The sequence below is a fragment of the Athene cunicularia genome, unplaced genomic scaffold, assembly GCF_003259725.1.
Source record: "Athene cunicularia isolate RWA unplaced genomic scaffold, athCun1 SCF_16, whole genome shotgun sequence".
NCBI classification, from domain to species: domain Eukaryota; kingdom Metazoa; phylum Chordata; class Aves; order Strigiformes; family Strigidae; genus Athene; species Athene cunicularia.
In genome coordinates, this window is record NW_020799222.1 from 75,978 (window position 1) to 101,634 (window position 25,657).

A 25,657-nucleotide genomic window follows, 5' to 3' on the forward strand; every position below is an offset into this window, starting at 1 on the left:
TTTCCTTTCAAACTGTATTTAAATTTAGCTGGGTGATGATTGCTATCCTGCTAATACTGCATTGCCTCCATCTGCTACACATGGAGCCTTCCACTCGTCCCCCCAGAGTTGTCACCTGCTGGTTCTTCATGGCTGGGGACTGGAGCGTGCAGAGGGGTCAGCGATGTGCCAGCTAGGAAGCAACTGCTCTGTAGCAGTGCTCCCTTATCTCTTGGTTGTGATCTTTAAACACTAGAAAGATTTCTGCTACAGCTACCAAGTAAAGGAGAGATGAACTCTGTCAAAGCCCTACAGAGACAGCTAAAAAGAGGGAAAAGATAATGAGGTTCAAGGCTGGACATAAAGGTTTGGATTCGGAGATGGTGGTACAGAGTTCTTTAGTGGCTGATGCCAGGCAAAGTGCCTTCCCCTCCCAGGGCCTCTGTTTCCATGCACATAAAGCCATTGGTTTCACCGAAGTGATGTGATGCCTGAATTCATTGGTTTGCTTTCACAGTGCTCTGGGATCCTCTGGTGCGGGGTAGTATAGGGCACAGAGAGCACATTGAGCTTGCTTACCCCTGCAGGTCCAAAGGGGAAGAAAAAAGGAGTGATGCCAGTGTCCTGCAGCTGAAACGCAGCCGCATCTCCCCCTGCCAGTGAAGCCCTGCAGTGGGTGCTCCTTCATCTTGATCTGCCTCCCCCAAGCAGCTCTGTGGTAGGAAAAGCCATTTGGGGTGGTTGGTGGATTCTCCATCAGTTGTGGCAGAGGCTTTGAGCGGGGAGGCTCTCTAGGGCTGCCGGCTTTCAGAAACCTCTTCTGAGCTTGTAAGCGTGGAGTAAACCTCCGTGCCGTGGCAAGCACCCAGCAAGCGATAACCTGACCCATGTGGGATCCCACGGCTTGGGGTCAGCCCCTCACTGAGCTGCTGCTGTTCCTCCCCGAGAGCTTTGCTGCCCCTGCGCTCACACGAGTCTCTGCAAATATGTTGCTCATTACATTATCTGCTTGGTTTGTCTCTCCCCGTGGCTGCAGGCTCCAGAGGCGGAGAGAGGGCAAGATGGATCGTTGTCTGAGGGAGTGCAAGGTGGACTCTGCTCTCCGAGAATGCCTTCCCCTTCTCTCCTGCCCCTTCCATAACCAGCAGGAAAAGGCACAAGGAGACTCCATGCTTTTCTCTGACGATGTGTTCACCCTTGAGCCGCTGGTGATAGCTGAGAACCTCCCTTCCTTCTTCCTCTCTGGCTGAGGTCACTTGGCAGGTCACTGCATCAGCTGGCTTGATGTGCCGAGAGAAAACACGAGCTTTCTAGTGAGGCTGCGAGAGCTAGTTGCAAAAAGCATCTCTGTGGGCTCCTGGCAGAGCGAGGGGCTGCCTAAAGCTGAGCTCTGCTGCAAGGGTGGTAAGTTAAGGGCACTTCATAGTGACCTTACACTGTTGAGAGCTATGGATAATGATGAGGGAGGGCACAGCTTACACATAGCGTGTGGGGATTAACAAAGGATATTGGAGCACTCTCAGTTCACATACTGACCTGAGAAATGAAACGGTTCTCTGTGGAAAGGAGGCCAAATTCAACCCAAGTGTGATCACAGACATACCAATCTCTTTGTGTAACCTGGACGGATACCACGGCTGAATCTCCCTTCCAGTGTCATCTGTGAGCCTGGACACAAGGCTGGCAGGTTTAAATGGACTTTTTGAGTTTCATTGTGCATAGGTAAAGAATTTTTGGGGGCCTTTTCCGTTTATGCAAGCAAAACCCCATATCAGTGAGTCAGCCAGAGCCCTGGTTCTGAGTATTTGCCCTGGTCTGAGATGAAGGATGCCCACTGTTCGAGCAATGCAAAATGTCTTTTCATCCTGGAGTAAATCCTAGGATAATCTCAACCTCTTCTTCCTTTTTTTTTTTTTTTTTTTTTTTTTTTTTTTAAGGAAGGGAATCCTCTTGTCAGTTACTCCTATATCCCATATAAGGCTGAGAGCCACCAATGTTGGCACAGCTGCAGGTTCACACCACTGTAGCTGACAGCAGCATGATGTGACCAAGAGATTGTGTCAGAGCAGTGGGAATCTTGCAGAGAGTGTGCGCTGATCATCTGAGCATTAAGAGCACCCTGTGGTGTGTCAGAGCTGCTTTGGGAGTGTGTCCCAGGGCTCCTGCTGCTTTACAGTCGGACTGTGTCCACAAGTAGCTTAACTTGCTCTTGAGCTCCTGAAGTGCCTTAAGATGAGGTCCAGAACTCCGGCTGCTCACAGCGCCGAGTTCTGGCACTCCGTGTAGTGACGTATGGGTGTAAAGCATAGCCTGGCCTCAAGTCTCAAGGGGAAAGCTTTCCTGAAAGGCTGTGTTAATGTTAACAGAGTTTGCTCCAGGACTGACTCCAAGTGGGCTACCGCATGAGTCTCTGCCCTTCTGTATTGTCCAGTATTATCAACCTTTTGATTTCCATTAATTCCTTTATTTATGGAACAATCAGTTTCACATTCAGTTTTGCTCGTGCCTGTCTTTCCCTCTGGCATATGCGTGTCTCTAAATCAGATGGTAGTAAGTATTTTCTCCTCTTTATCAGATGTGGAATCTAAAAATCCACTGCTGCTGGCTTCCACAGCCTTCTCTCCAGTGACAGCCCTGTAACTCTTACCTCGGACAGACACCCTTCTGGCACTGCCATGTAAATCTGCTGGAGAGGCCCCCCAGAGATGGGACCTTGCTGCCTTAGACCTTCTGGCCAAAAGTGGCTGCTCTCTTCTTCCCACCTCTCACCCGTGGTGTGTGGGAGCACCCCACGGAATAATGAAACCCTTGTAACAGGTGATGGGAGGAAATAAGTGCTTCCAGAGGTCAGGAAGCTGGTGGAGGGAGAGTAGTCTTGGAAACGCTTTCTGGGCAGGATGGCTTTGCAGGGTTTGTGCAGAAGCGTTGCTGTGCCGGTGGACCGTTAGCTGCCAGTATTTTCGGGTGCTGCAGTCTGTAGAAGCTGCAGCAGGTCACTTCCACCTGTATAGGGTTAACTGGCTGATGAAAATAACAAAAAAGAGGAGGTGTGATTTTTGGAATTACCATGTGACCGAGAACATTCTGAGCAGTTGTCCAAGCCTGTGGGAAACAAGCTGATATGCAGCTCTGACTTTCCGAGCACATCTGAAATTTGGTTTATTTTTGCATCTACACATGATGCGTCAGCAGAGGCAGCCGTGGTAGAGGCCCGGGTGGCTATCAAGGGACAAAGTCCTTGCTGTTTGCTACATCTTCCCCGCCACAGCTCAGCTGTAAGTCCCATTGCAGACCCGTGGGAGCTGACTCCTTGGAAGGGGCAACCAGAGGAGAGGGAGGACGAGGACTTGTTACTGCCCTGTCCTTGCCTGGTGGTGACTCCTCAATGTCACGTGTGAACTCTGGGCTGATGGAGGTGGTCGACAACATGTCCAGGTTACGAAGGTGCTACTGTTGTTGATCCGGAGGTGGGGCCAGGAGGTGACAGTGTTGTTGGTTGCTGCAGATCTGTACCTCAGCTGGGGAGCCAAGCTGGTCCCCATCCAGAGGAGAGGCTACTGCAGAGCACTTTGTTTTTTGTCGGAAGGCACCATCTCCAGTGGGAGCCGTGGTCCATGCCATGGTCCATCCCACAGCTCCCTGTGGGCTCAGTTATTTATGGAAAGGGGCAGATGTTAGCTTTGGCACTGCCATTCTCCTGAGTGCCCTGAGCTGAGAGGATGCGCTTAGAGCGTCATTTTAGTACTTCTGTTGTCAGCTCTGTCTTTTGTTTCTGTGACTGCTTTGAGCAGTCATTTCCTTCCATGGATTGCCTTCCCCCTCTGCAAAGCAAAGCAGGTGATTTGGCCAGCAGTTGGTGGTGTCCGGCTTTTCAAGACCAGCTTTTTCTTATTCCGACTGGTGGAGATCTAGCAGATTCTCATCATTTAGGGGCTGAGGGAGGTGAAATGTGTTCTGCATGTATTTACGGTTGGGCTCTTGCAGAGAGATCACTTGTGTGGCTGTGAGTCCCAGTGTGCCGTGCCCTCCCGTATCACCGTGCTTTATGCTGTAGCAAAGCCAGGGCATGACAGCTGGAGTGGTTGTGCTGTTCCACTGTACATCTACCATCTGTATTTTATGCCACCTGCCAGTTGCAGCCTGTCTGAGGCCAGAAGCGTTTCAGCCAGAAGTGTTGCAATACCATGTTCACAGCACTGCGTGGATTTACGTCTGTCCACCTGTCCATGGTGGCTCTCCATGCTCTGACTCCACTGCCATCCTAGAGAGAGCACGTAGCCCAGGCACGTGGCTGGCTCCTGAGGTGCCTCAAGGCTCGGACGCGTGTAGCAGTATCCTGCAAGGGTGGGTAACGAAGCATTTCCTTTCAAGCAGCAGTTCTTTTGTCCCCTGTGGGGTAGCAGCCTGTGTTCAGGGAAAGAGGAGTGTGTGCACCTTGCAGAGAGAAACAGGGTGCATCTGTGTCTCAACTCCTTTCCCAGATCATCTGTCAGCTGGAGGAGCCTGCGTGCTGGCTAGCTGCTCACGGCTCAGGGCAGAAGCAGCCGCCAGCGGGCAGGAGCCTGTTCTTCTATCCCCAGGCAGGAAGGCTCGTTCTGCTCGGTGCGTAGTGTCCCACTCACCGCAGTATGTTAAATAATTACTTGCATGTACAGGTGAAGGGTATAAGAGGCAGCACCTTCGTAGCTAAGAATGGAAAATTCTGTTTGATTTGTTAAATCCTTCCTGATCTGAGTAAAAGTCGTCACGTAGCCATGTTGCTACAGGGGTATACGGGAAGGTTTGGAGGCGAGAGGGACCTTTTTCTTAAACTGGCTGGTACCTCTGGAGAAATCCTGCTTGATTTACTGGAGCATGAGCCAGTTTGGTTGCTTTGTTATGGCCCTAACTTAACAAAATGCCTCTACCAGATGCCAGTAAATTTAAGAGACTTAGAAAGCTTTTTTGCAGCTGCTTCCAAACTCCCATAAATTTTGTTGGTAACTTTCGGTTGTTCCCTTCTCTTCAGTGATGCTCTGAATGAAGGCTAGAGGGCTGTGTTCAAAACCAACAGATGTGACATTTGAAGATAAATGTTTTGCTGTCTCCTTCTGTTTCAGGAGGGAGATATCTGGCCAAATTCTTCAGCTGAAATTAATGTGATCTTCAGACCCCGAGAGGCCAGAGTCTATCAACAAACGGTCTACTGAGACATCTCAGGTACGGCTCCTTTCTCCTGCTTCTGTTACCCACAGTGGAGGCGCAAGTGGTCTTGCAGCCCCCTCGGTTCTCGTGGGGCTGGTAGGAAGGGTCAGTGGTCATCAGGGTGCTGGCACGTGCTCGCTGCCCCTGCGTTTTCCAGGCGGTCTCCTGTCCAAGGCCAGCCCTCAGGATGTGTGTTTACAAGGCTGGATCAGTGATCGCAGAACAGCCGAGGCAGAGAAGGGGTAAGTTCTCATGCCGTGGGTTTGCCAGCGTTTGCTCTGCTGCCAGGTGCCTGTAGAGTCCAAAGAGCTACAGAGCTAAGCAGCTTCCGTGGGCGAGCAGCAAGTCCCTGTAGACCATTTCCCTCCAGGAGGAGTCTTTATTACACGGATGCATCATCAGACTCCTGAGGCGGTAGGAGTTGAGTTACAAATGTGCTTCCAGAGCCTCTATCCCCTCTCGCTGCACCAACACTGCCAGACCTTGGGTGGCTGAGCATGGGCTGTCTGCAGAAGGACACCTCTGGCCAGCACGTGGGAATTGTCACCTTGTGGCTCTGAGCCTGTGGTGCCTCCGGGTACGTTGCGCAGGGCTTGCTGTGCTCGGCGGGGTGAGCGCCCTCCCTGGAAATCGGAGTCTGAGCAGTCTGTGAGGCAAGCTTTATGCTCATCCTGTCTTACAGAAGTGCCATTGCGTCTTTTGCTGGGAGCAGTTATCTCTGGCCTTCCTGAGCTGCATCTTCTGTGCCCTGGGAGAGGTGATGGCTTTGCTGTGCTAGCACGGGGCAGGGAGTGCCTGCAGCAGGGTGCGGAGTTCGGGTGACCTCGTCCTTCCTCTCTGTCTCTGCATGGTGTTGCTTAAGGTGTTTTTCAAGACTGGGAGAGCGCTGTCAGGCTTCCATCCCGGGAACATGATGTTTTTTCCCCATCTAAGAGGAAGAGGTGCGAGGCCCGTGGTCCTCCGGCAGCCAGGCGCCTGTTCTGGAGTGTGCTGAAGTCACAAACCCAGCTGCTTTGTTGCTCTCCTTACTGCCCTAAGCTGAGGGATACAAGTGTCATGAAACAGCTTCTTACTTATACTGTAATTGCGTAGGCTTTACTTGGCAAAGGCCACCTACAGTCGTTACCCAGGGCTCGTGTTAACAAAGCGTCTTCCTGCCCGCCAGCTGCAGTTGCTAGAGCTGTGGAAGGAAAGGATTGCATTAAAAAGTTGCTCCCGAGGGATTCCTTGCTCAGTGCTGTGCTCCTGGCTCTGGGAGTTTTGCTCTGGTGTTGGGGGCGTGTGTCGCTTTGCTGCAGGCGTCTTCAGGGGTTGTGCTGGGAGAGTGTTTTTGTTGCAGAGAAATAGGAAAACTACTTGCATGAAAGCCTTGAGCTGGTCTGAGAGCTGTAGGAAACAGAGCTGGGCAAATGATGTGTGTTCAGAAAGAGAAAGAACATTAAGCCACATGTGCTGCGAGGTGGAGTGATCTTTTGACAGATGGCACCCAATACTGTCTCTTTTAGGGTGTCTGTGAAATAGAAATACACAGCCCTCCAATTAATGCCTGAGCTGTGCAACCTAACTCTCATCTCTGGAGTCAGCTGGGCTTGGTCTGGATCCACTTAAAAAAATGTTGAATTCAGCAAAAGCTCCCTTGCTCTTCCTTTCTGGCTTGGACATTATCAAACATCCTCATTCCATGGTTGCAAGATCAGAAGGTCAGCAATCACTGAAAGGGCTGTTCCCAGGAGAGTTTTTTCAAGTTGTGACCTAGTCACTGTGTTGTCCCACCTGGGCTGCTCTTTGCAATAGGAAGTAGTTTTCGACATTCTGGAATAACTATGCAGCTGATAAATCAACCTTCAGTCCCTAATCTTTAATTAATGGTGATCATTACATAGAAAGACAGGAATATTTTTGCATGAAAGCTACACTGAAGGTTAGATACAACTTCTGGGCCTTTCTTTTTTTCCCCTTGTGCTACTCACTTTCTGTGCAGAGTAGGATGGGGTGGCAGGGAGACCCAAGCCCAAATTGGAGCTAGGGTTCAGGCACTTGAGGCTTCTCCAGGATCCCACCCTGTCATCTTAGCAGGCTTACAGAAGAAAATGAGCATCTTTGCAAGGCTTATAGCTGAACTCTGTCTCGGTTCCTTTTGCAGGAAGGGCTGTGTGTATTAGCAGTATGTTCATGGCTTCTCTGACCTCAGCAGTGAGGTTTTCCATACTGGTTCAGCATGCTTCAGGTAAGGTGTCTTTACAAAGCTGAGCTCTCGGTATCATGGTGGGCACAGGCGAGTGCCGCTCTCTGGAGATCACAAAGCCCTCTCTTATTTAGATGCCGCTGCAGGAGGACAGCCCTGGAGTCCCGGGCACGGAGGTGTGTCAGGCACGGGCAGTGCTGAGATGCTCTGCCTGCTCTAGGCAGCGCTCAGACATGCACACTGCCGGTAGCAGGGAGCTTTGCCTTGCCTGGGCTCCTACGTCTCGTCCTCTGTGCTCTTGTCTCCGATTGCATCGGTACAGATGGGGTATTTTTATCTTCAGCTCTGTTTCATGAGCTTTGTGCCTTCGCTGAATGGATTTCAGAGCTCACCTAAGCACATGGGAAGAAATTCAGTGATTGTGTTTTCAACTCAGCATCACTTTTTCAGGGTGCAAACTGATGGCTAAATGAGAAACCAGCCCGAGGGGTTGGTTAGAAATTAGAGGCCACCCCTAAGGCATATCTCCTGAGGGCAGGGAAGAGTCCTGTATTCCTGTATCTCCTCCTGGAGCACCTAGAGCTGGTCCCATCCAGCCCAGAGTCAGGGAGTAGCACTGAGGCAGCCGGGACAGTCCAGACTGACAGAGGGAATTGCTGTACTGAAGTGGAAATCTCTCCCCAGGCCGCGAGACCAGGCTGCCCCTGCGCATCAAAGGGAAAGGCATAGGGCCTCGGCTCAGAGCTGGGCTGGCCGCGGAACGGGGAGTGCTTCCCCTTGCTGACCAGTCTCTCGCCACTCTTCAGATTTGCTGCATCTCTATGAAGCGCAAAGCATTTCTGGAAGTGAAGCAAAGGCATTTGCTACATATTTGCCTCCCCCCGCCAATGACGTCAAGTCTTCTGCAAAAAAAGAAGATAGGGCAAGTGAAAGAGGTAGAAAAGGGGACAATACTTGCAAAAGCTTGACTGTGGCAGGGAAGGACACATTAAGTGTTTTATTACCAAAGTATTGTGCTCTCTATGCATTTTTAATGGTGATACTTTATTGTTTCTCTATCGTTGTATTATTTTCATTACTTGAGAAAATGTGACTAAATAGGTGACACTATTAGTGCTGTGCTGAGCAGCTAGACTGGAGGTAAACCTCAGCTCAGCGCAGGATCCCTGAGTGCAATTTGTAACTGAGGTGTAAAAGACATGAGAGGAGGGAGTAGTTTTCAGGTTACCCTTGCAGAGCTTAAATACATGAATATTTTTAACCGCAGCTACAAAATTAAAAAATAAGGGACATCTTTCTGCTTCTGTCTCAGCTTTTCTACCAGGTTTTACAAGGACAAAACTTAGGGAAAAGAAATGCAAATCAGATAGTTAAGTCCCTGGAAATGGCAGGACTTCACCCTGCAGCAATCAGAACCTTTGCTGCCTTGCCACGGGTGGGTTTGTTGGTGGCTGACAGCGTGCTGGTACTCGCAGCAGCTGTGGGCATTGCTGGCCCAACGTGAGAAGAGCTGAATCTCAGCAAGTGCCATGGGATTGTGTCACTTGTTCGAGGCAGCAGATCCCTCAAGTGTTCAACAAAATACGGCTTAGTTCTAAATTTGCAGTTTATTCTGATAATGGTAAAGTCTTAGGTGGTGGCTGTGTGGCTTTAAGGAAGAGAAAATCTTTGGAGTAGATGGAGCTGCTGTGCACCGCATGCTCATCCTTTCCTGACATGTCTGTCTGAACAAAGACTAAGAAATTATCCCGTTAAAGAAAACATAAGAAACCTAAATTACATGGCATAGCGGAGTTGGGGAGTGCTTCTGAAGTTGGTGATAGTGCTGCCCTGAGGTGTCTTCTACTTGCAGTAAGTTGTTGGCTGCAATGTGTTCTGCCCTCAGCAGGATTGGACTCATCGGGAGCAGAGTCAGTTGTGTGATGATTCACTAGTAAAGCTGCAAGTGCCCTTCGCTGCTCTTAGGGACAGATCTGAATCGCCTTGGTGATGCTGAGCGGCTCCTCTGCGCTGCAGGTCGAAGTGGGCTGCTCTGTGTCAGTGGAATAAACCCCGAGCGACTGTTTCTATGAAGCTGTCCCTGCTTTGCATGAAAAACCCACAGGCAGAACTCGTCCTGTTGGATTTGCTTTGGCTTCTGCCAAGCAGCAGCACACAGCATCTTCTGTTGTTTACAGATGTTATTTGCTTAATCAGAAAAGAAATCAGCCTTCTGTAAGAAAGGAAGATTCCTTATGAATTTCCCTTTTGCTTTCTTGCTGCTGCAGGTGGTCCTGTTTAACAAAGGAGCCATCGATGCTGTCTTCAACTTGGTCCCTCCAGCTACAGCTCTGGGCTCCTGCTTCACCTTCCTCCCCCAGGAGGGCATCATTTTGCCGGAGGGGCTCCAAGTCATCCGGATCTCCTTCAGTTCCACCAGCCTGGGGGAGTTCACAGAAGAGTTCAGGTTCAGTGTGACTGGATCACCTGAGCCTGTGACCTTGACGATCAGGTGAGGAGGGTTATAGGAGCTTGGTGGGCACATCTGTAGCTGTCTCTGGGTAATCATCTCCCGCCTACCTCATTTTAGGATGAAACAGAGAACAAAAGGTGTTGTCTAAGGTCTTAGTCTTGGCTTGGATCCTAGCATCCTCACACTAAGAGCCAAGGCTTTTTAACCTTGACTCCAGTCTGAACCTTGCGGTTGCAGCAGCAAATGAAGTGTAATTGTCTGCGAGAGGAAACGGTAGAATTGTAGAGTAGTTTGTGTTGGAAGGGACCTTTAAAGGTCATTTAGTCCAACCCCTCTGCAGTGTGCAGGGACATCATCAACTCGATCCGGCTGCTCAGAGCCCCGTCCAGCCTGACCTTGGATGTTTCCAGGGATGGGGCATCTACCACCACTCTGGGCAACCTGTGCCAGTGTCTCACCCCCCTCACTGTAAGAAATTTCTTCCTTTATATCTAGTCTGAATCTTCCCTCGTTAGGTTTGAAACCATTACCCCTTGTCCTGTCATGACAGGCCCTACTAAAAAGCCAGTCAAAATCAATCTTACAAGCCTCCCTGAGTTATTGAAAGGCCACAGTAAGGTCTCCCCGGAGCCTTCTCCAGGCTGAACCACCCCAAGTCTCTGGGCCTGTCCCCACAGGAAAGGTGTTCCACCCCTCTGATCATTCTTGTGGCCTCCTCTGGCCCCGCTCCAACAGGTCCACGTCTTCCATGTGCTGAGGAGCCCAGAGCTGGACACAGCCCTGCAGGGGGGTCTCACCCGAGTGGAGGAGAGGGGCAGGATCAGCTCCCTCGACCTGCTGCCACCTGCAGCCATGCCTCCTGTGCTCTCAGTAGCCAGTTTAACTCGAAAAGTCTTGGGTTCCTCTGGGAAGCAGCTTTGCCTTCATGGTTGGGGCGGGTGGCCCTGTGACTTTGCAGGACGCTGTTTGCACAGCATTTGCCAGCAGCAGGTTCTCCCATGTGTCTGTGTGAGGGCCCCGGGGCTTTAAGTGGCTACCCATGCTGGAAACCAGTTTGACTGGAGGCTGTTCAGGAAAGGCGTGGAGATGCTTGCTGCCCAGTCCGGGAACTCAGGAGCTGGAGTGACTCCTTCCTACAGGAGCTCGCTCCCCCTTGGGCCACAGCAGACAGCGGGATGGCATCAGCTTTGGGCGGTAGCTGGTCTGGACCACCCCCCCAAACACACAGCAAGGCTTTGGGGATGGGCCAGCCTGGGTGGCTGCAGCCAGAGGCAGTGTTCTTAAAATCCTCTGTTAATAATCCATCCCAAATGGGTAGCGGCAGCCTCAGCATCACCTCTTATGCTCATGGGTTGGGACTAGCTGTGGGACTCTTGGGTCTGTTCATGTGCAGAACCTGTGGATGATGAGAGTGGCAGTGCTGTGAATAAAATGAGGAGGCACTCTTCACTGTGGCCCTTGATTTTTAACTGAGGCAGAGCTGGCATTGATTGTCATCAACCATGAAATCAATGAATGAATGTTGTGCAGCTTCAAGTACTGATTTCAGTGGATGTGAGTGAGTTTTGGAGTTTGGAGCTGTCTGCTGTGTTGAAGGATGGGTGCGGTGGGTTCAGGACACCCGTGTTCAGTGGTTCAAGACGTGTTGCTCTTGGATGTGTCAGCTGGTGCACGGGTGACAAGCTGATACTTCCCTCCAAGATTCAGGTGTCTGCTGTGTAAACTGTGTCGGGGGCTCCCCTGGGTTCATGTCTCAAAGTCCTGCATGTGTAATGGTTGTGTGGACCAGGTCTTCTGAGAAAGGTGTTCATATACTCCATGGAAACAGCAGTTCCAGCTAAGAAATGCCAAAGCAGGGAACCTGTGTCTGGGAAGGCTCGTTACAGTGAGTCCCCTTCTGTGTGGACACCTCTGTCCATCACTTGCCGGGTAGGGAAACCGAGGCACAGAGCCATCACTTGTTCCGGGACCTTCCTGGGGCCGGCAGCAGCCTGGGGGCACACCCTGCCGCGGTGCTCTGAGCCTCAGCAGCAGCTGTCGGCTGCTGACCACTTTGCTTTGTCTGCCTGCTGTCCCCATGGGTGCTGTGCTGAGCTCAGGGCTGACAGGTTGATTTGAAACCCACCGCGGTTCTGAGAGCAGCTTTTACCCACCCGAGCGGTAAGGAAAGCCATTGTCTCCAACCTAGCCAACGCCTCCTCTGCCTGTCTTTTTCCTTGCAGGGGCTGTGTCATTGGACCGACTTTCCATTTCAACGTCCCTGCCCTCCACTTCGGTGATGTCTCCTTCGGTGAGTGTGCCCTGGTCTTGGGCCACGGGTTGAGAGCTCTGGGAATTACCAAAACAGAGCACTTCAACATAAGACCATCTGTCACTTGTGCTCCTCCATAGCAGCCTTCAGAGTGTTAAAGCCAGGGCTGCTGGTTGCTTAGGCAGTCTTGTGCCATCGTGAGATCAAATAGGACCAAGGGATACCGTCGGTATTTTCCAGTGTCCTACGAGTCTGTTCAGCCCCAGGCCTCCCAATCCTTGGCAGCAGAATGACCGTGAAAGTCCTTGTCCCAGAGGGCCCAGGGGCAGGACTGCAGCAGAAGGGAGATTAAGCCGCGTACTGGCCTGTAGCTGCTCTGGGTAAATGTTCCTGTTGCAAGGCAAGGATACCAGTTACCCTCCTGACCTTTAGTGCCAGATGTTAACTAATGCTGTGAGGGCCCCTCGTTGTCACCCACCAGGTAACATGCCCAAGCAGTAGCTCTGAATCAGGCACTGATGTCCTCGGACCATGGGCTCCTCCTTCCCCACCACAGGCCCAGCTCTGCTGACAGAGCCTGTGGCTGAGCATCCAGACTGCTGAAATGCAGCTTCTGGTTCTCCATCTCGGGCTCACAAAGGTTTCTTACTGAGATAATGTATAGTTTAAATGTGAAATCAACTGTGCCCAGGATGCCTCTGTGTTTTCATGCTGTTCCTGGACGTTTTAAGAAGACTCATTACCTTTCCTGAGCCGCTTGTCCCCTCCCCCCATCACCACTCTGCCACTTACTTCCTTTTGGATAAAACAACAGGAAACACACCAGGCAGAAGTGTGGCTACGTAACAGGAGATTCATCCTCCTTGATCTCATTCCATTAATAAGGCCTTTTCAGCTCAAAGCAGCTATTGTATTTTTGCTTCTTGTAACTGTGCTGCTGACTGTTGGCCTGCATCTGGTGACTTTGGTCTCATTTGGAACTGTGAAGTCTGTTTGTCCTTTTTGTGCCCCTTCTGCCTCCCTGCTGGAGTAACTGCTGGAGGCGGGCAGTGGTCACTGTTGTTGGACACGGCTGCTGTGGCTGCAGCTGGTTTTCCTCCCCGTCTGTATTCAGTCAACGCCTGGTGAGCAGGTCACAGGAGATGTCTCCTTCTCGCAGAGCTGGCCAGCTGAGCCAGCTGTCCAGGCCAGAGCAGGCTGTGGGCTGATGTCCTGTCTCTACAGGACACCCCCAGGTGTGGCTGTGTCACTGGTTTTCCATGAGGGAAGGCGAGTATCACAGCTCAAGTGATGCCGACCTCTGTGGGTCAGTGTCCGGTGTGGAAGCCGTGTCCCGTTTGTTGGGTGAGGTGGCACATGGCTCCTGCTGATTTCTGAGCAAGCATCAGGTTTGCCTCCAAGAGTGCTTTGCATCATGCTGTTGTTCCCAGTTTCACCCTTCCTCTCTTTTACTGTAGCTTCTCCTCGATGACAATACCCTGCTTCTATATACTGAAACTGTGGGAGTGTTCGCAGAGTTCACGGGGCATTTTACGGATTGAATTTTCAGAATAAATGGTCTGTCTGGATGGACACTCGTAAGAAAGAACTAACTGGTGCTGGTTTGGGGGTAGGTGAGAGCTCCTCACAGTTAGAGAGAAACTTGTGGTGTTCAGCATTGCCAAGATTGGGCATTTCCAAGGAACAGTCTCTGTGATCAGCGTAAAAGGGAACTTAAGTGACAATTAATTCCTTGTGTAGCTTCCCAGTTAGCTGTACTTCAGATTGAAAAGAGCAAACTCCAAGCCCGGTTTTATCACAACAGGCTATTCACACAAGGAATCATGGGACAGTTGGTGCATAAATTCATATTTGTGTCATTTTTCTAGGCTTTCCTCACACCTTGTCGTGTCGCCTCACTAACACCTCCTTGGTGCCCCTGACCTTCAAACTTCGTGTTCCTGGGGATGGCCTGGGAGAGCCCAGTGTCAGCAGTTTTGCTCACATGACAGACAACAGTCACCTACTGAAGAGAAAGGGAGCCCAACGTCACCTCAGGCCAAGAGAATTCAGCATAAAGCCCCGCAGAGGGACCATCCGCCCCCTGGGATTCCTGGATATCCAGGTATGGGACGAGTCCGTCCGTCCGTGCTCGGCAGGTGGAGCTGGAGCTTCACTGAGGGATGGGAGAGCTTTAGCACCGCTAGCTCTGAGCATAACGCGGGGAGGATATCTGCACTGGTGTTGGGCTTTTGCTAGCTGGGTTACTCTGGGGCTTTTCTGAAGGACCACTGCTTTGTTTCCAGAATCGTAAGCTGTTGATCATGTCCCATATGGTCAAGTGCAGAAGCCATTCATCTGTTTTTGAGAGCTGCTTGGAGCAGTTTCTTTGATTTAAAGTGGGCAGAGGAAGGATGAGGACAGAAGGTGGCTGTTAAAAAGAGAGATGTCATTGTATAAAGCACTTTGCTTTTCTTCCCGGTCTTATTTCTCGTCTCCTGATGAGCAGAAGGAGTTGCATTCACTGCGGCGATCTCCAGTGGGGACTGAAAAAGTTCAGGCAGCCAGGAACTGCACAGCACCTGCTGGGCTGCATTTTTTGCCCTCAGCTTCCCAGTGTAAAGCTGACTCTGTTGAAGTCAACAGATTGCCTCTGCATTTATGCTGTTGTAGTTCAGATTAAAAATCAGTCTCTTCAATTTTAATACGGTGGGGAGTAGAGCATTAATGTAATCGTGCTTAACATATGCCCTGGTAAGCGCAAGGTGTATTTAACACAGCAGATTTGTCAGAAGACTTTTGTTACTCCCAGCAAGTGTGCTCTGCACATGGACCAGCAGAAGAGTCAGGGCAAAATCCTCCCTTTCCTGCCCGTGGAACGAGAACCGGAGGACAGCACAGGTGGACGCTGGCTTTTGGGAGTGATGAAGTGCTCGATGCTTTTCTCTTCCACCAGGTCACCCTGTGTTCCAACACTCTGCAGAGATACGAGCTGGCTCTGGTGGTGGATGTGTGCGGTGTAGGCAGGGCGGTGTCGGCGCTGCTCCTCACAGCCAGGTATCGGCGCTTTCCTTGCAGCTCGTCGTCTCTCCTCGTGCATCCAGCACCACTCTGCCTTGCACGTGGTTTGCTGGCTCCACCTTCCAGTGACGAGTGTTGCTTAATGAGGTAGTTCTGCCCAGCTAGATGTGAGATGGGCAGTGTTCTGAAAGCAGCACCCGTGCTCCAGGGACAGGCGTGGCCCTGAGCCTTTTTCTAAGGGGAACAATAATGATACTCATGGCCTGTTCTTTGGTGCCTTGAGGTGTAATAAGTTTCCAAGGGGCCATCTTTCTTCCTTCCTGTAAGTGGTGGACTTGTGCTGGGCTGCAGCCAAAATACAACATCCATTTGGGCGGCAGCGAGCAGCCTGCTGAGAGCTGGTGTCTGGGTCAGTTAACGAAGGGGCGTGGGAATGGGAAAGGGGCTTATGGGAGGACGGGTGAGGGGAAGCTCAAAGCATGATCTTATGAAGGGGAAAATAGTCCTTGATGTGGAAGGTGAGCTCAGGTTTCTCTGCTTCCCTCTGGTTCTTTTGAGCATTAATGTTCTCAGACTTAAGCCAAAAGATGTTCTTGCTGCAGACAGATTCACCCCTGTTGTGCTGCGGTGGGTGTCGGTTTAATTCCAAGAGGGGTGAGTTCACCGTGCTGTTCCCTCTCCAGGCAGAGTCATCCAGTCAGTGCCTGGGCTGGTTTTGTAAAACAAGAGTGCATGGAGCCGTGGGGTGCAGGAGCTGGGAGAGGGTGATCCCCCGCTGCCGGAGCCAGGGGGTGGCTTGTGCCCTCTATCGCTGGGCAAAGGGCTGAGTTCTCAGGCAGGTCAACAGCAGTGTGGGAGAGGAGGGAGTCGTTCTCACTGAGACACTGGGGTCTTGTGCCCATTGAGCCTTGGTGAGCACTCGGGGGGAAGGCTGCCCCAGAGCTCACGCCTTGCCGGGACTGTTGGGAGGGTCCTTGCAAGCCTCCTGGGACAAAGAGCGGGCAGAGCTGCTCAGGCAGCTCTGGCACAGGGCACTGTGCGCCGCCTGGGCACCTGGCAGCCTCTGCGAGGCCGAGTCCCGGGGTTTGCCCCAGCTTTACAGGGGGTGGTGGAGCCAGAAGCAGTTAAAGGCCATTTATCGCTGTAGGGGTATTAAGTGTCTATTTGACAAATGTGTTGTGCTCTGTTTCGTGCTACTTGGGGAGTAAGTAAACCCCACGCTCTCTCGTATCTCTAATTCCCTTTTGGTCATCTGTTTGCCTAGATGCATGGTTCCTGTGCTGCGAGTGCTCAACCCCGTCGTGATGTTCGGACGGTGCTCTCTAAAATACCCTTACCATCAGATGCTGACCCTTGTGAACGACAGCGATCTTCCAGGCTGCTACAGGGTTCTTCCTCAGATTTGGCATTGCATCTGCCTCCTGCCCTCCGATGTTATCAAGGGTTCATTAGGGAAAAAAGGGGGTTTTGGCTAAGACCTTGCTGGTTTATATTCAGACCTAAAGGTTGCTGAGAGAAGGAAGCTACCGGAATATAAACTTCAGGACACAGTTAAATAGGAACCTACTGAATATAAACTTTAGGAAGCCGTTGAAAGATTTTAGGAAGCAGTTTATATTGTAGTCTTTGGGGTGCTTTCATGCAGGAGAACGTAGAGGCTTGTGAAAAGCTGCTGCAAGGAGGCTGCCAGCACAGGAGTGGGTGTTTGTGGGTGGAGCATCTTTTGGACCCCCTGAGGATGCTAAGCCCATACAAGTCTTGAATCTTACTTTGTACCTTCCTGCTTTCTCCTCGGGATTTTTGAAAATGTGTGTGAATTGCCATTGGGGTAGATGTTGAGGAGTTCAAAGATTCCTCCAAGGTCACTCCTGTGTGATGCGTTTGACTCTGTCCCTTACAGGAAAACAAGGAGGACGCTTCTGTGTGGTACTCCAGCCCCATGCCATGGGGGATTGTCCAGCCTTGCAGCGCGGTGGAGGTCCCGTTGACGCTGGAAGCCCAGGTGACGGGAGAGCAGGACACTGTTGCTCGTGTTGCAGTGTTTGGGAGTGGAGGATCCCCTCTGGTGAGTTCCAGGGCACGTGGGCCTTTGTGTGACTCCTCTTGGTGGGGTGTGAAGCCTCAGGTAGGGTTGCTAATTCTGGGGATCCTTTCCGGGAAAATGAGAACTTAAAAGAAATGCTGGTGTGGACAAGGAAAGAAGGGGTTTGTGGCATACGCGACAGCTAAGGCCTGTGAAACAAAGAGCTTCACTCAGCAGTCAGAACTGAGCAGCTGCTCAGCAGAGATCCTGCATTCGCAGCTCTGTGCAGCACTGGGGATCGCTCCACCACAAGTGCTGCACCTGCTGACAAAACTCCGACTAATATCGACAAAAAGCACACGTATGTATCAGATTCCTTAGAAAAGGCAGTCTTATGCTCATGGGTTCTCAGAATTCATTTACATAGTCTGAGCATGCGTAGTAAAGACAGACTGAGGGCCTTCTCCCCCCTTGGTGGTCCACATCCTCTTCCTCACACTGCCCGCTGGCTGAACTTTAGGTTCCCCGTGTCCACGCATGGTCGTGGAGTGACCTCACCCGTCCTTCGGCTCCTGTTTGTTCTGAGGGGGTTGGTTTAAACCGGCTCCCAGTCGCTTTCCTTGACACTGGCATCTTTTCAGGCGCTTGTCTCGTGTTTTTAGGTCCCTGTTATCAGGGATGTACTCGGGGAGTTTACCAGAATGTCCAAGGCCTGTTCAATCTCCACTAGGCAAGGAGTTACAGGTATTGGGATGTTTTACAAGTGGGTAAGATGTCAGAGGGTAGTTAGGAAAAGAGTATAAATGAAATGATATACATTGCAGTAAGATACAGGAAAAAGAAAAGCTAGTGAAATACAAGTGATGGTTAACGTTAAAATTAAACGTCCTACTTCACTGGTTCCTATACGTTAGCAAGGTCAGGAGGTCTTGTCATCTCAAGTAAACTTGCAGCCACTTCCCTTCACCTAGAGCAGAGGAGGGATGGTGTCATCCCAAGTGGTGATCTAAGTGTCTGACACAGCATTTCTGACCGTGAGAGAGGATGTCAGAAGATTCCTGGGAACCTTAAGCTTTAAGCAGAAAGAAAGGCTGACATTTTGAAAGTAGCTACAGGGATTCAAACTTCTAATAAAATGATTAGAAGTGGTGCTGCTAAACCTCCCGAAAGCCTCCTTAATGGTTTTAATGATGTCAGAAGGCGGTTTAACATTCATTCTTCAATAGTCTGTGCTAGTTCTGCAAGAACAGAACTTTTGGGTCTCAGACTGTCAAAAGAAAAAAATACTGCTTGAATGATGTAACTAATTATTTTTTGATCTTTCCTACGTGCTTTCTGGAGCAGAAAATCCATTTAGCGAGCACTGGAGAAGGACCAGTTGTCTGTGTTCATCCACATAAGATAAATTTTGGCAGTATCGAGGTTCTGCAAGATGCTTCCCGAACTCTCCACCTCTCCAATCAGAGCGTCATCCCTGCAACCATCAGGGCAAAGATGGTAAGTGTCTGTGGGGCTATTTTCCAACAAAAATGACTGACAAGTAACCTGTGACTTGATTTTTATATGTGACATTTGCATATCACTAGATGATTGAGAAAGCAACGTATTTCATCACAGCGCAGCAAGAGGAGCCTGGTATGGGGACAGTTTTAGCTGGGGGACCCCTCAGTAAAAGATAATTTTCTTAGATGTTTGAGCAGAAATGAGCCTGGATCACTTTTGCAAGTTCTCCCTTTATTTTGTGGAAGGTATTTAGCTCTAAGAGTTGTGTGCTTGGAGCTGTGAGACCAAAAGAACGCCGTGGCCCTTTGCTCCTGCAAGGGCACGGGTCTCCGCACGGTTTCCCTGTTAGATCTGCATTTGCTTTGTGTCGAACTGCTGTTAATGGTAGAGACTGGGGTGTGAGGTCTGGCCTCAGACTGCTCGCAGTGAGGTGAGTTTCACAGCTCCTGGGGGTCAAACCAGCTGGGTTGTCACACAAGAATGTACGTGTAAGGGTGGTGTACCTATGGTGGAGTCCGTCGCGTTGCAGAGCACCTCTGGAGACTGGCTGCAGAGAAGGGGTCTTGAATTCCTGGAGGCTGTGAAGGGCGAGAAGCTGCACAGCCCAAGGAGGGTGGGTTGCTCCCTGGCAGGGGGAGCAGGGCTGACGCAGCCAGGACGGGCTCGTGTGCTGAGGCCGGGTGGCGTGTGCTCCCCGCTGGAGGGGGGATCTGTGAGGGGCTTGAAAACAGGGTTTGGAGGAGGCTTGTTCTTCTCATGCCGGGTGGGTCAGACTTGTGGGGCTGCTTAGCCCAGGCCTGGCACTGTGGACTGGGTGTTGTGGATGGAGCATCAGGCAGTGTGTGAGAGTACAGGCTGAGCCTCCTGGGACGAGGATGGGGCTGAATTTCCCTTGTGCTGCTTTTCCAGCTGTTTGGGGGATAAATGTAGCTTCAAAGTGGGGGATTCCCAGGGCAGCTTGCTTTGATTCCACACTGAAAACCTGCTTTCCGTCTCTGCAGAGAGCAAGCCACCTGGGGTGGGTGGTGCTGGTCTGTGAAGGACGGAGTTTGCGTGCTCATAGCAGGCCCTGACCCGCAGAGCTGCTCCGGCACTGCTGTCCGGCCTCTCGCCTGCTTCCCTCCCCGGGGCAGCCTGTGTGTACCGGGGGGCTCGCGGGGTGTATCTGCCTCTGCACTGCCTCAGGGCCCTAAGGCATGGGGCTGGGCAATAAATCCTGTCCTGCTTCACTGCCTTCTCTGCAAACACTGTGGCTAATCAACAAATAGAACCATAATAGCGGGTGGCTCAGGGATGGTTTCTTGCCCTGCAGTAAGGGTGGGCTCTGCTGCTCCGTAGTAGTCCCCCCTGCTGACCCAACAGGCTTGACTTACCCCACGGTGAGCATCTTGGCTTCTCAGGACAGCTGCTGCTCTCACGGAGGTGTTCGAGGGAGCAGGTCCTGAGAACCTGCTTGATCAGTCGTTTCAGCAAGGGCTCTTCAGACTCTTCAGCCCCCTGATGCTGAGCTGCCAGGGGGAGCAGCACTGTGGCAGGCGAGGTGTGCTCCAGCTGCTCCCTGCCCCCAGCAGCTGCCTCCTTTGGTGCCTCAATTGAAGTTCTGCCCTTTGCTGCTGCCTTAGGCTGCCTGGCCGTTTATGGATGGGAAGAAGAGAGGACTGAATGATTTTGGAGATAAAACTTGAGATGCAGTTGGGCGTCAGGGTGAACTGCACAGGTACATCTGAGAGCAGAGGCTGTCCCTTAGTTCAGCTGGCGGGTGACTTGTGCATCCTGCATCCAGTTGTGCCCCTGAACCCAAGTCTTGTGTTCTCTAGGACAGAAAAGCTGGTGCTTTGATTTCCTGCTTAGAGATTGCTGCAGGACGGTGAGCTGTGATTTCCCTGTTCTCCCGTTTGATGGCTGATCTCGAAACCGTGGCCGTTTGCTGTTAGGCTTATAGATCACGGTCCCTGCTCAAAGGAAGGAGCTATGATAGAAATTTTCACAGCAGCATTGGATCAGCAATGTTACAGCACGCTGACTGGCAGCTCAACAAACTGAATGAGGTTAAATTAAGAGACAGCAACAGGGCAAGTAAAAGGTTGGTTTCTTGTCCAAAACAGGAAAGGAAAATGCTGTACTGCAGATGGCCATGGTGCCACCTTGGTGGTGGTATTAACCATCACATGCAAATTGCTGTTCCTGTCAAGTCAAGATTTCTTCTTGCTCTGTGGGAGAAAAGAGCATAATCTGAGCAAGCCAAGATGCTTTTTTGTGGATAACTTCACTTTGGGGTGGTGACTTAAGGAATTACCTGGAGTACCCCTCGTGCACAGGCTTCCTTGTACTGCCTCCTCTTCTCTCTGTTGGATGAGTTGAGTCTATTATATTCTGAGTTGTGGGGAGCAGCACTGAACATCTCTGCCACCAGAAAGAAAGAAATAAAAAACTTCCAAGTCTGTGCGTTGAGATGGGGCTGGTTTGGGTTTGAAGAGCAGCACAGGGACTTTGTAGCCTTGTCCTCTGTTGGCTTATGCCTGCGTGCCAGGTTGTCTGCAGGACAGCGACCCCTGGGACCAGTGTGTCATCGCGTGCTGAATCCTGTGGGTGTCTGATGTGCTTTTCCTTGTCAGATTGCTTTCCCAGCTGCCAGGCAGCCCTGTTGGAGGATCCCCTGGATCCGGCAAGGGGAGGGTTTGCGCCTTTTTGGGTAGAAAAGACTGGAGGAACGGGTTAACGTGAAGGGACTGCTGCAGCTTAGGTGGGGACTGATGCAACCTGCTGAAAAAGATGGCTATTTCCCCTCCTTGCTGCTGCTGTCATCTTCTTTCCCCAAGTGTCTGGGATTTTTTGCCATATTGGCTAGTGTAAAAGAGTTGTGTTGGTTAATGGAAGTGTTTGCTCTCCCTGCAGAAAGGCAGAGAGGAAAAAGCATCATTCTTTGATCGTTTCCTACTTGTTCTTGTTCACTCTGTCTTCTTGGGGATCATTTATTCAGCTACTAAGAATGACACCTCTTGGCACCATGGAAGGCAGCTGCATATCATGCCTCTGTGATCAGGAAAGAAAAGACAGAGGTGTAGTTTTTGTTAATCAGTGGCAGCTTTCTTCTGCCTGCATAACGACCATGCTGGGTCTGTCCTGTGCTACAGGGGAGCAGAGGTGTGGAGGAGACCTTGGAAAAGGTGCCTGAAACCTGTCCACAAGGGAGAGTTTGGTTTTTCTCATGTAAGATATCTTACATGAGTTCATACCCTTTCAGAACTGCTAGTTTTCAGTAATGGAAGAAATACTGCTTGTCTAGGGAAACTAAATTTGTCGTATCGTGCTGCACCTTGTTGGTTAACTGAATTAAAGAAGGGTAGAATCTTCAAGGCAGTTATGCTCCTAGAAGCAAGAGTGACTCAGCCGGGTGCTTTTCCCAAAGGAAAAGCAGGAGGGGTTTGGTTATCAAGGCAGGTGGCCCTGATCTCCCCAGCCCAGCAAGGAAGCACAGATGGGATCTGGAGGGGTGAGCTATGGACCGGGGACACAAATGGAGACAAGCTTCGTTAGCTCACTCTGCAGTCTGCTATTGTCTGAACCCAGCTTGGCAAGTTAGGCTCTGTTGTCAGTGGCAGTGAGTGCCACACTACTTTTGTTAAGAGCCTCTGCCTTTTGATTTCATAAAACATCCCCCTGATGGGGCAGAGGCTAAACCAGAGTGGTCCCCATCTGTGCTTTTGCTGAGGAGATGCTGGAGCTCAGGACTGCTGGAACACCTGGGACGAGGCTCTGAGCACAACTAATATGAGACGGGGTTTCATTTCCCCTTCATGTGCAGCCTCCGTGAGGAGCGATGGGTCGGCTGGCAAGGGTGTGAATGCTCTCTGGCTAGAGCTGTGGCTTGGTAAAGTACAGCTGCATTTTTAATACAGAGTTCTGCTTCCTCTTTCACTTGTGCCAGGCCAGAATGACCAGATCACTTTAGCTTTAAGTAGCTTCAAGAGAACTGAGTGTGGTGGGTCATCAGTGATCCCTTAGGGCAGCCATCCCATCCCATCCATCGGATGGAAACTCAAGCTAACTTCACCTGGATCAAGCATTTGCTTGGATCATGTCAGGCCTCCAAGCACACTGTTGCTTTCCATTTAAAAAAAAAAAAAAAAGGGTGGGGAGGAAGGGAACCTCTTCTCTTAGAATACTGCAGAGTTTTGGGTGAGTATTGCCTTCATCCCAAACACAGCACTGAAATGTGGGGTGCAGGCGCCACCGTGATGGACACTTGGAAGCTGTGCATCCACCTCCCTGTGCGTTTCCCGCTGGCCAGGGAGCACTGTGTGCGTTTTCCTCTCTGCAGGCCTGCTCCCTGGGAACGTGGTTTTAGAGGGGCTGGGGTCCAGCACCTTCGCTGCCCCAAATGTGGAGGGAGGTCCATGAGAAACCAGAGGGAAGAGAGTGCTGGGGAAGCTCGGGCCATGCCTACAGGGCACGTGCCTTCCGGTTTGCTTTCTGCTTATTGCTTTACTGCCCTGCTACGAACATTAATAGCTGAATTTTCCAAAGCAGAGGGCACTGGGGCACCTCACTGCAGCTGGTGATCAGTGGGAACTGAGCGCGTCAGTTCTTCAGAGGCTGTTGAGAAACACTGTGTAACTCTTGGGAAAGAAGATGTTGCTGTCAGGGTTTCGATCAGCTGGTTTTGCAGAGTTAGTCTTCCGGCTCTCAGTAGCATCCCCCAGCCGTGTGGCTGCTGTGGTGGGATTTGAGCAGTCCTGGCTTGCTCTGGCCTTGAGCCTTTATGCCAACGCAGCCCCCATTGTCTTGAAGCCAGGAGAGGTGAAGGAGCTTCCCTTGGCATGTGCTCCAGAAGAGAGCGGAGGGGGAATAACCTCGTCCTCAGGATGAGCACCCCCTGGGTTGGGCAACAACGGGGTTAATGAAGTGAGTCTGTTAAAGGAAGGTAAAATACAGGTTGTAGAAGCTCCTGCAGAGTTGCTCTTTCCAAACACTAGCTTGGATTTAGGGAAATGGAGCCTCTCTGGTTTTTATCCTCATATCTTTATTCCTTCCTTTTCCTGCACCCCACAAGATCCCAGGGTCCATGGTTTCCATGCTAAGTTAGTCTTCGGCTTGTCTTACAGGCTGGCAAATGCTCACACTGGAGGATTGAACCCAGTGAAGGAGTGATTCCCCCCGAGACAGAGGTGTCTGTGGCTGTCCTAGCGAGCTTGGATGACACGCAGAAATTCAAGGACGAGGTGAACCTCTTCATCGAGAACAGCCACACCTACGTTATCCCTGTCCGGGCTGTTGGCACTGGCACCACGATTGTCACTGACAAACCCTTTGCTCCGGAGCTCAACTTGGGACCTCACTTCAGGCAGGGTATCTCTCAGTGTCAGCTCCTGCCATGGGCTCAGCAAGGGGCAGTTTTGCTGTAGTCCTTCAGACTGGTTGTTCTTCAGCACTCAAGGTCCTGGCTCTGTTTTCCTGAAGGCACAGGGCTTCCTTTAGAAACCTTCTGTGGCCATTTGGAAGTTGTTAGGTACCCTCAAAAGCCACCAAAATCGAAACCAGCTGTTAAATCATCACTGATTTGTCTTCAGTTGTAATACTTCTATTTCCTCACTTTATCCAGTAAAGATTTGGAGGAAAACAGCAGGTGCTGGAAGCCTCTGGGTGGAAAATGCCACATTAGAAGTATAAACATATTTCCCTTTGCAATAACGTTGCTTGTTTTTCCCTTCCCTGTGGAGTATCATCTCACAACAGTGGAAAGCCTTGGTGGTAGCTTGTTAGCAGGTCCTTGACTAAATTAATGATGCTGCTTTGTGCCCAGCAGTCCTGGAAGAGCAGCAGAATTTCTTTGCCCCATATCACCGTCAGTTTGCTCCCTTGCTGGGCTGCTCTTGACTAGATGTAGACGCTCTTCCCTCGTCTCTCCCACCGGCTTTCCTCGGTGTCACCGCCGCAGCGGAGCCTGAGATGCGGGCAGGCAAGGGTGGCTGCAGGACCAGCTCTGGAAGGGAGAGGAGTAGAAGTCCACTGAGTTTGGGCGGGATAAATGGAAGGTGTTAATGAAAGAGCTTAGCTCAAGGGAGGGAGATTCACTGGTCCTAACGCCTGTGTCTGAAACCAGGCACGTTCCCATAAATGGGAGAAAAATAAACCTTTCAGAGTGCTGCCTGCCTTGTGTTGGACACCTCTTGGGAGGAGGAGAATAGTCTTCTTGAGGTGCCTGTTCCTTTCCCTGGCTGCAGAGGGTCCATATTGGCCCGATACCTAAATTTCAGGGTAGAAAGAGCAGGGACGTTGCAGGGAGGTTGGTGCTTGTCCGGCGTGTCCTGTGCTCTGTGCAGCCACAAATTGGCTACCCAACGGAGTGGGCGATGTCAGTGTGATTTCTGTCATCGTCCTCTGCCCCCCTGCACATCTTGCTCTGCAGACTCTGGAGTTGTTGCCTTTGCTGTTGGCTGCAGAGGTGCCGCCAGGTGAGCTGAGATGGGGCCCAGGTAACATCTCAGATGAGTTGGGCTTTCCCAGAGCCACAGATTCTGCATCACCCAGAGCTTCTGCAGGTGTTCATCTGTGCTGTCCAGCACATAAACCGTTTCACGCTAAGCTCGTACACATCGTGTTTTCACAGTCTGTTTCAAAGGCTGGTTTGTTCTATACTCTCAGGTCTGTGTATTTAGCTGCTTGTGGCGGACATGCATTTTGTAAGCTGTGTATTCTGTCCTTTTCAGAAAACCAGTAACTGTTCCAGGAACAACTCATGTCCTGGTTGTGCTCAGATTTATAGAGGGTAAAATAATTACTCCAGACTGGCCTGCAGTTAGTGTTTCTTTACATGAAGAAATCAATTTCTGTTGAATATTCATTTTGGTTTGTATCTACCTCTATTTATTCACCCCTCATTTTTGCTCCATCCCCTCAGCAGCCAGACCTGTTCTTGCTGCCACGTTTGTACTGGGGAAACTTCGTTGATCCTGTGTTCTCACAGTTGCGTGTAACTTTCCTAAACCACAAAACCAGCTGCACGGTTCAGGCAAAGGACGACATGTTGGGGGTGATGAGGTTGGACGCTCCCTAAGGGATGGGGAGTGAGGGGATAAC

General features: G+C 51.0%; 1 protein-coding gene across 1 annotated transcript in view; it reads left to right on the forward strand.

The window, feature by feature from the left end:
- LOC113490592 (hydrocephalus-inducing protein-like) overlaps positions 1–25,298 on the forward strand; it is a 58,177-nt gene extending 32,879 nt beyond the window's left edge. Inside the window, exons 7-17 of the mRNA XM_026867114.1 lie at positions 1,016–1,187; positions 9,616–9,839; positions 12,023–12,090; positions 13,920–14,155; positions 14,987–15,087; positions 16,316–16,456; positions 16,957–17,116; positions 18,419–18,571; positions 23,683–23,926; positions 24,901–25,032; positions 25,288–25,298. Coding sequence (XP_026722915.1) covers positions 1,016–1,187; positions 9,616–9,839; positions 12,023–12,090; positions 13,920–14,155; positions 14,987–15,087; positions 16,316–16,456; positions 16,957–17,116; positions 18,419–18,571; positions 23,683–23,926; positions 24,901–25,032; positions 25,288–25,298 — 1,642 coding nt within the window. The remainder of the gene's footprint in view (positions 1–1,015; positions 1,188–9,615; positions 9,840–12,022; positions 12,091–13,919; positions 14,156–14,986; positions 15,088–16,315; positions 16,457–16,956; positions 17,117–18,418; positions 18,572–23,682; positions 23,927–24,900; positions 25,033–25,287) is intronic.
- The last annotated feature ends 359 nt before the right edge of the window (positions 25,299–25,657 follow it).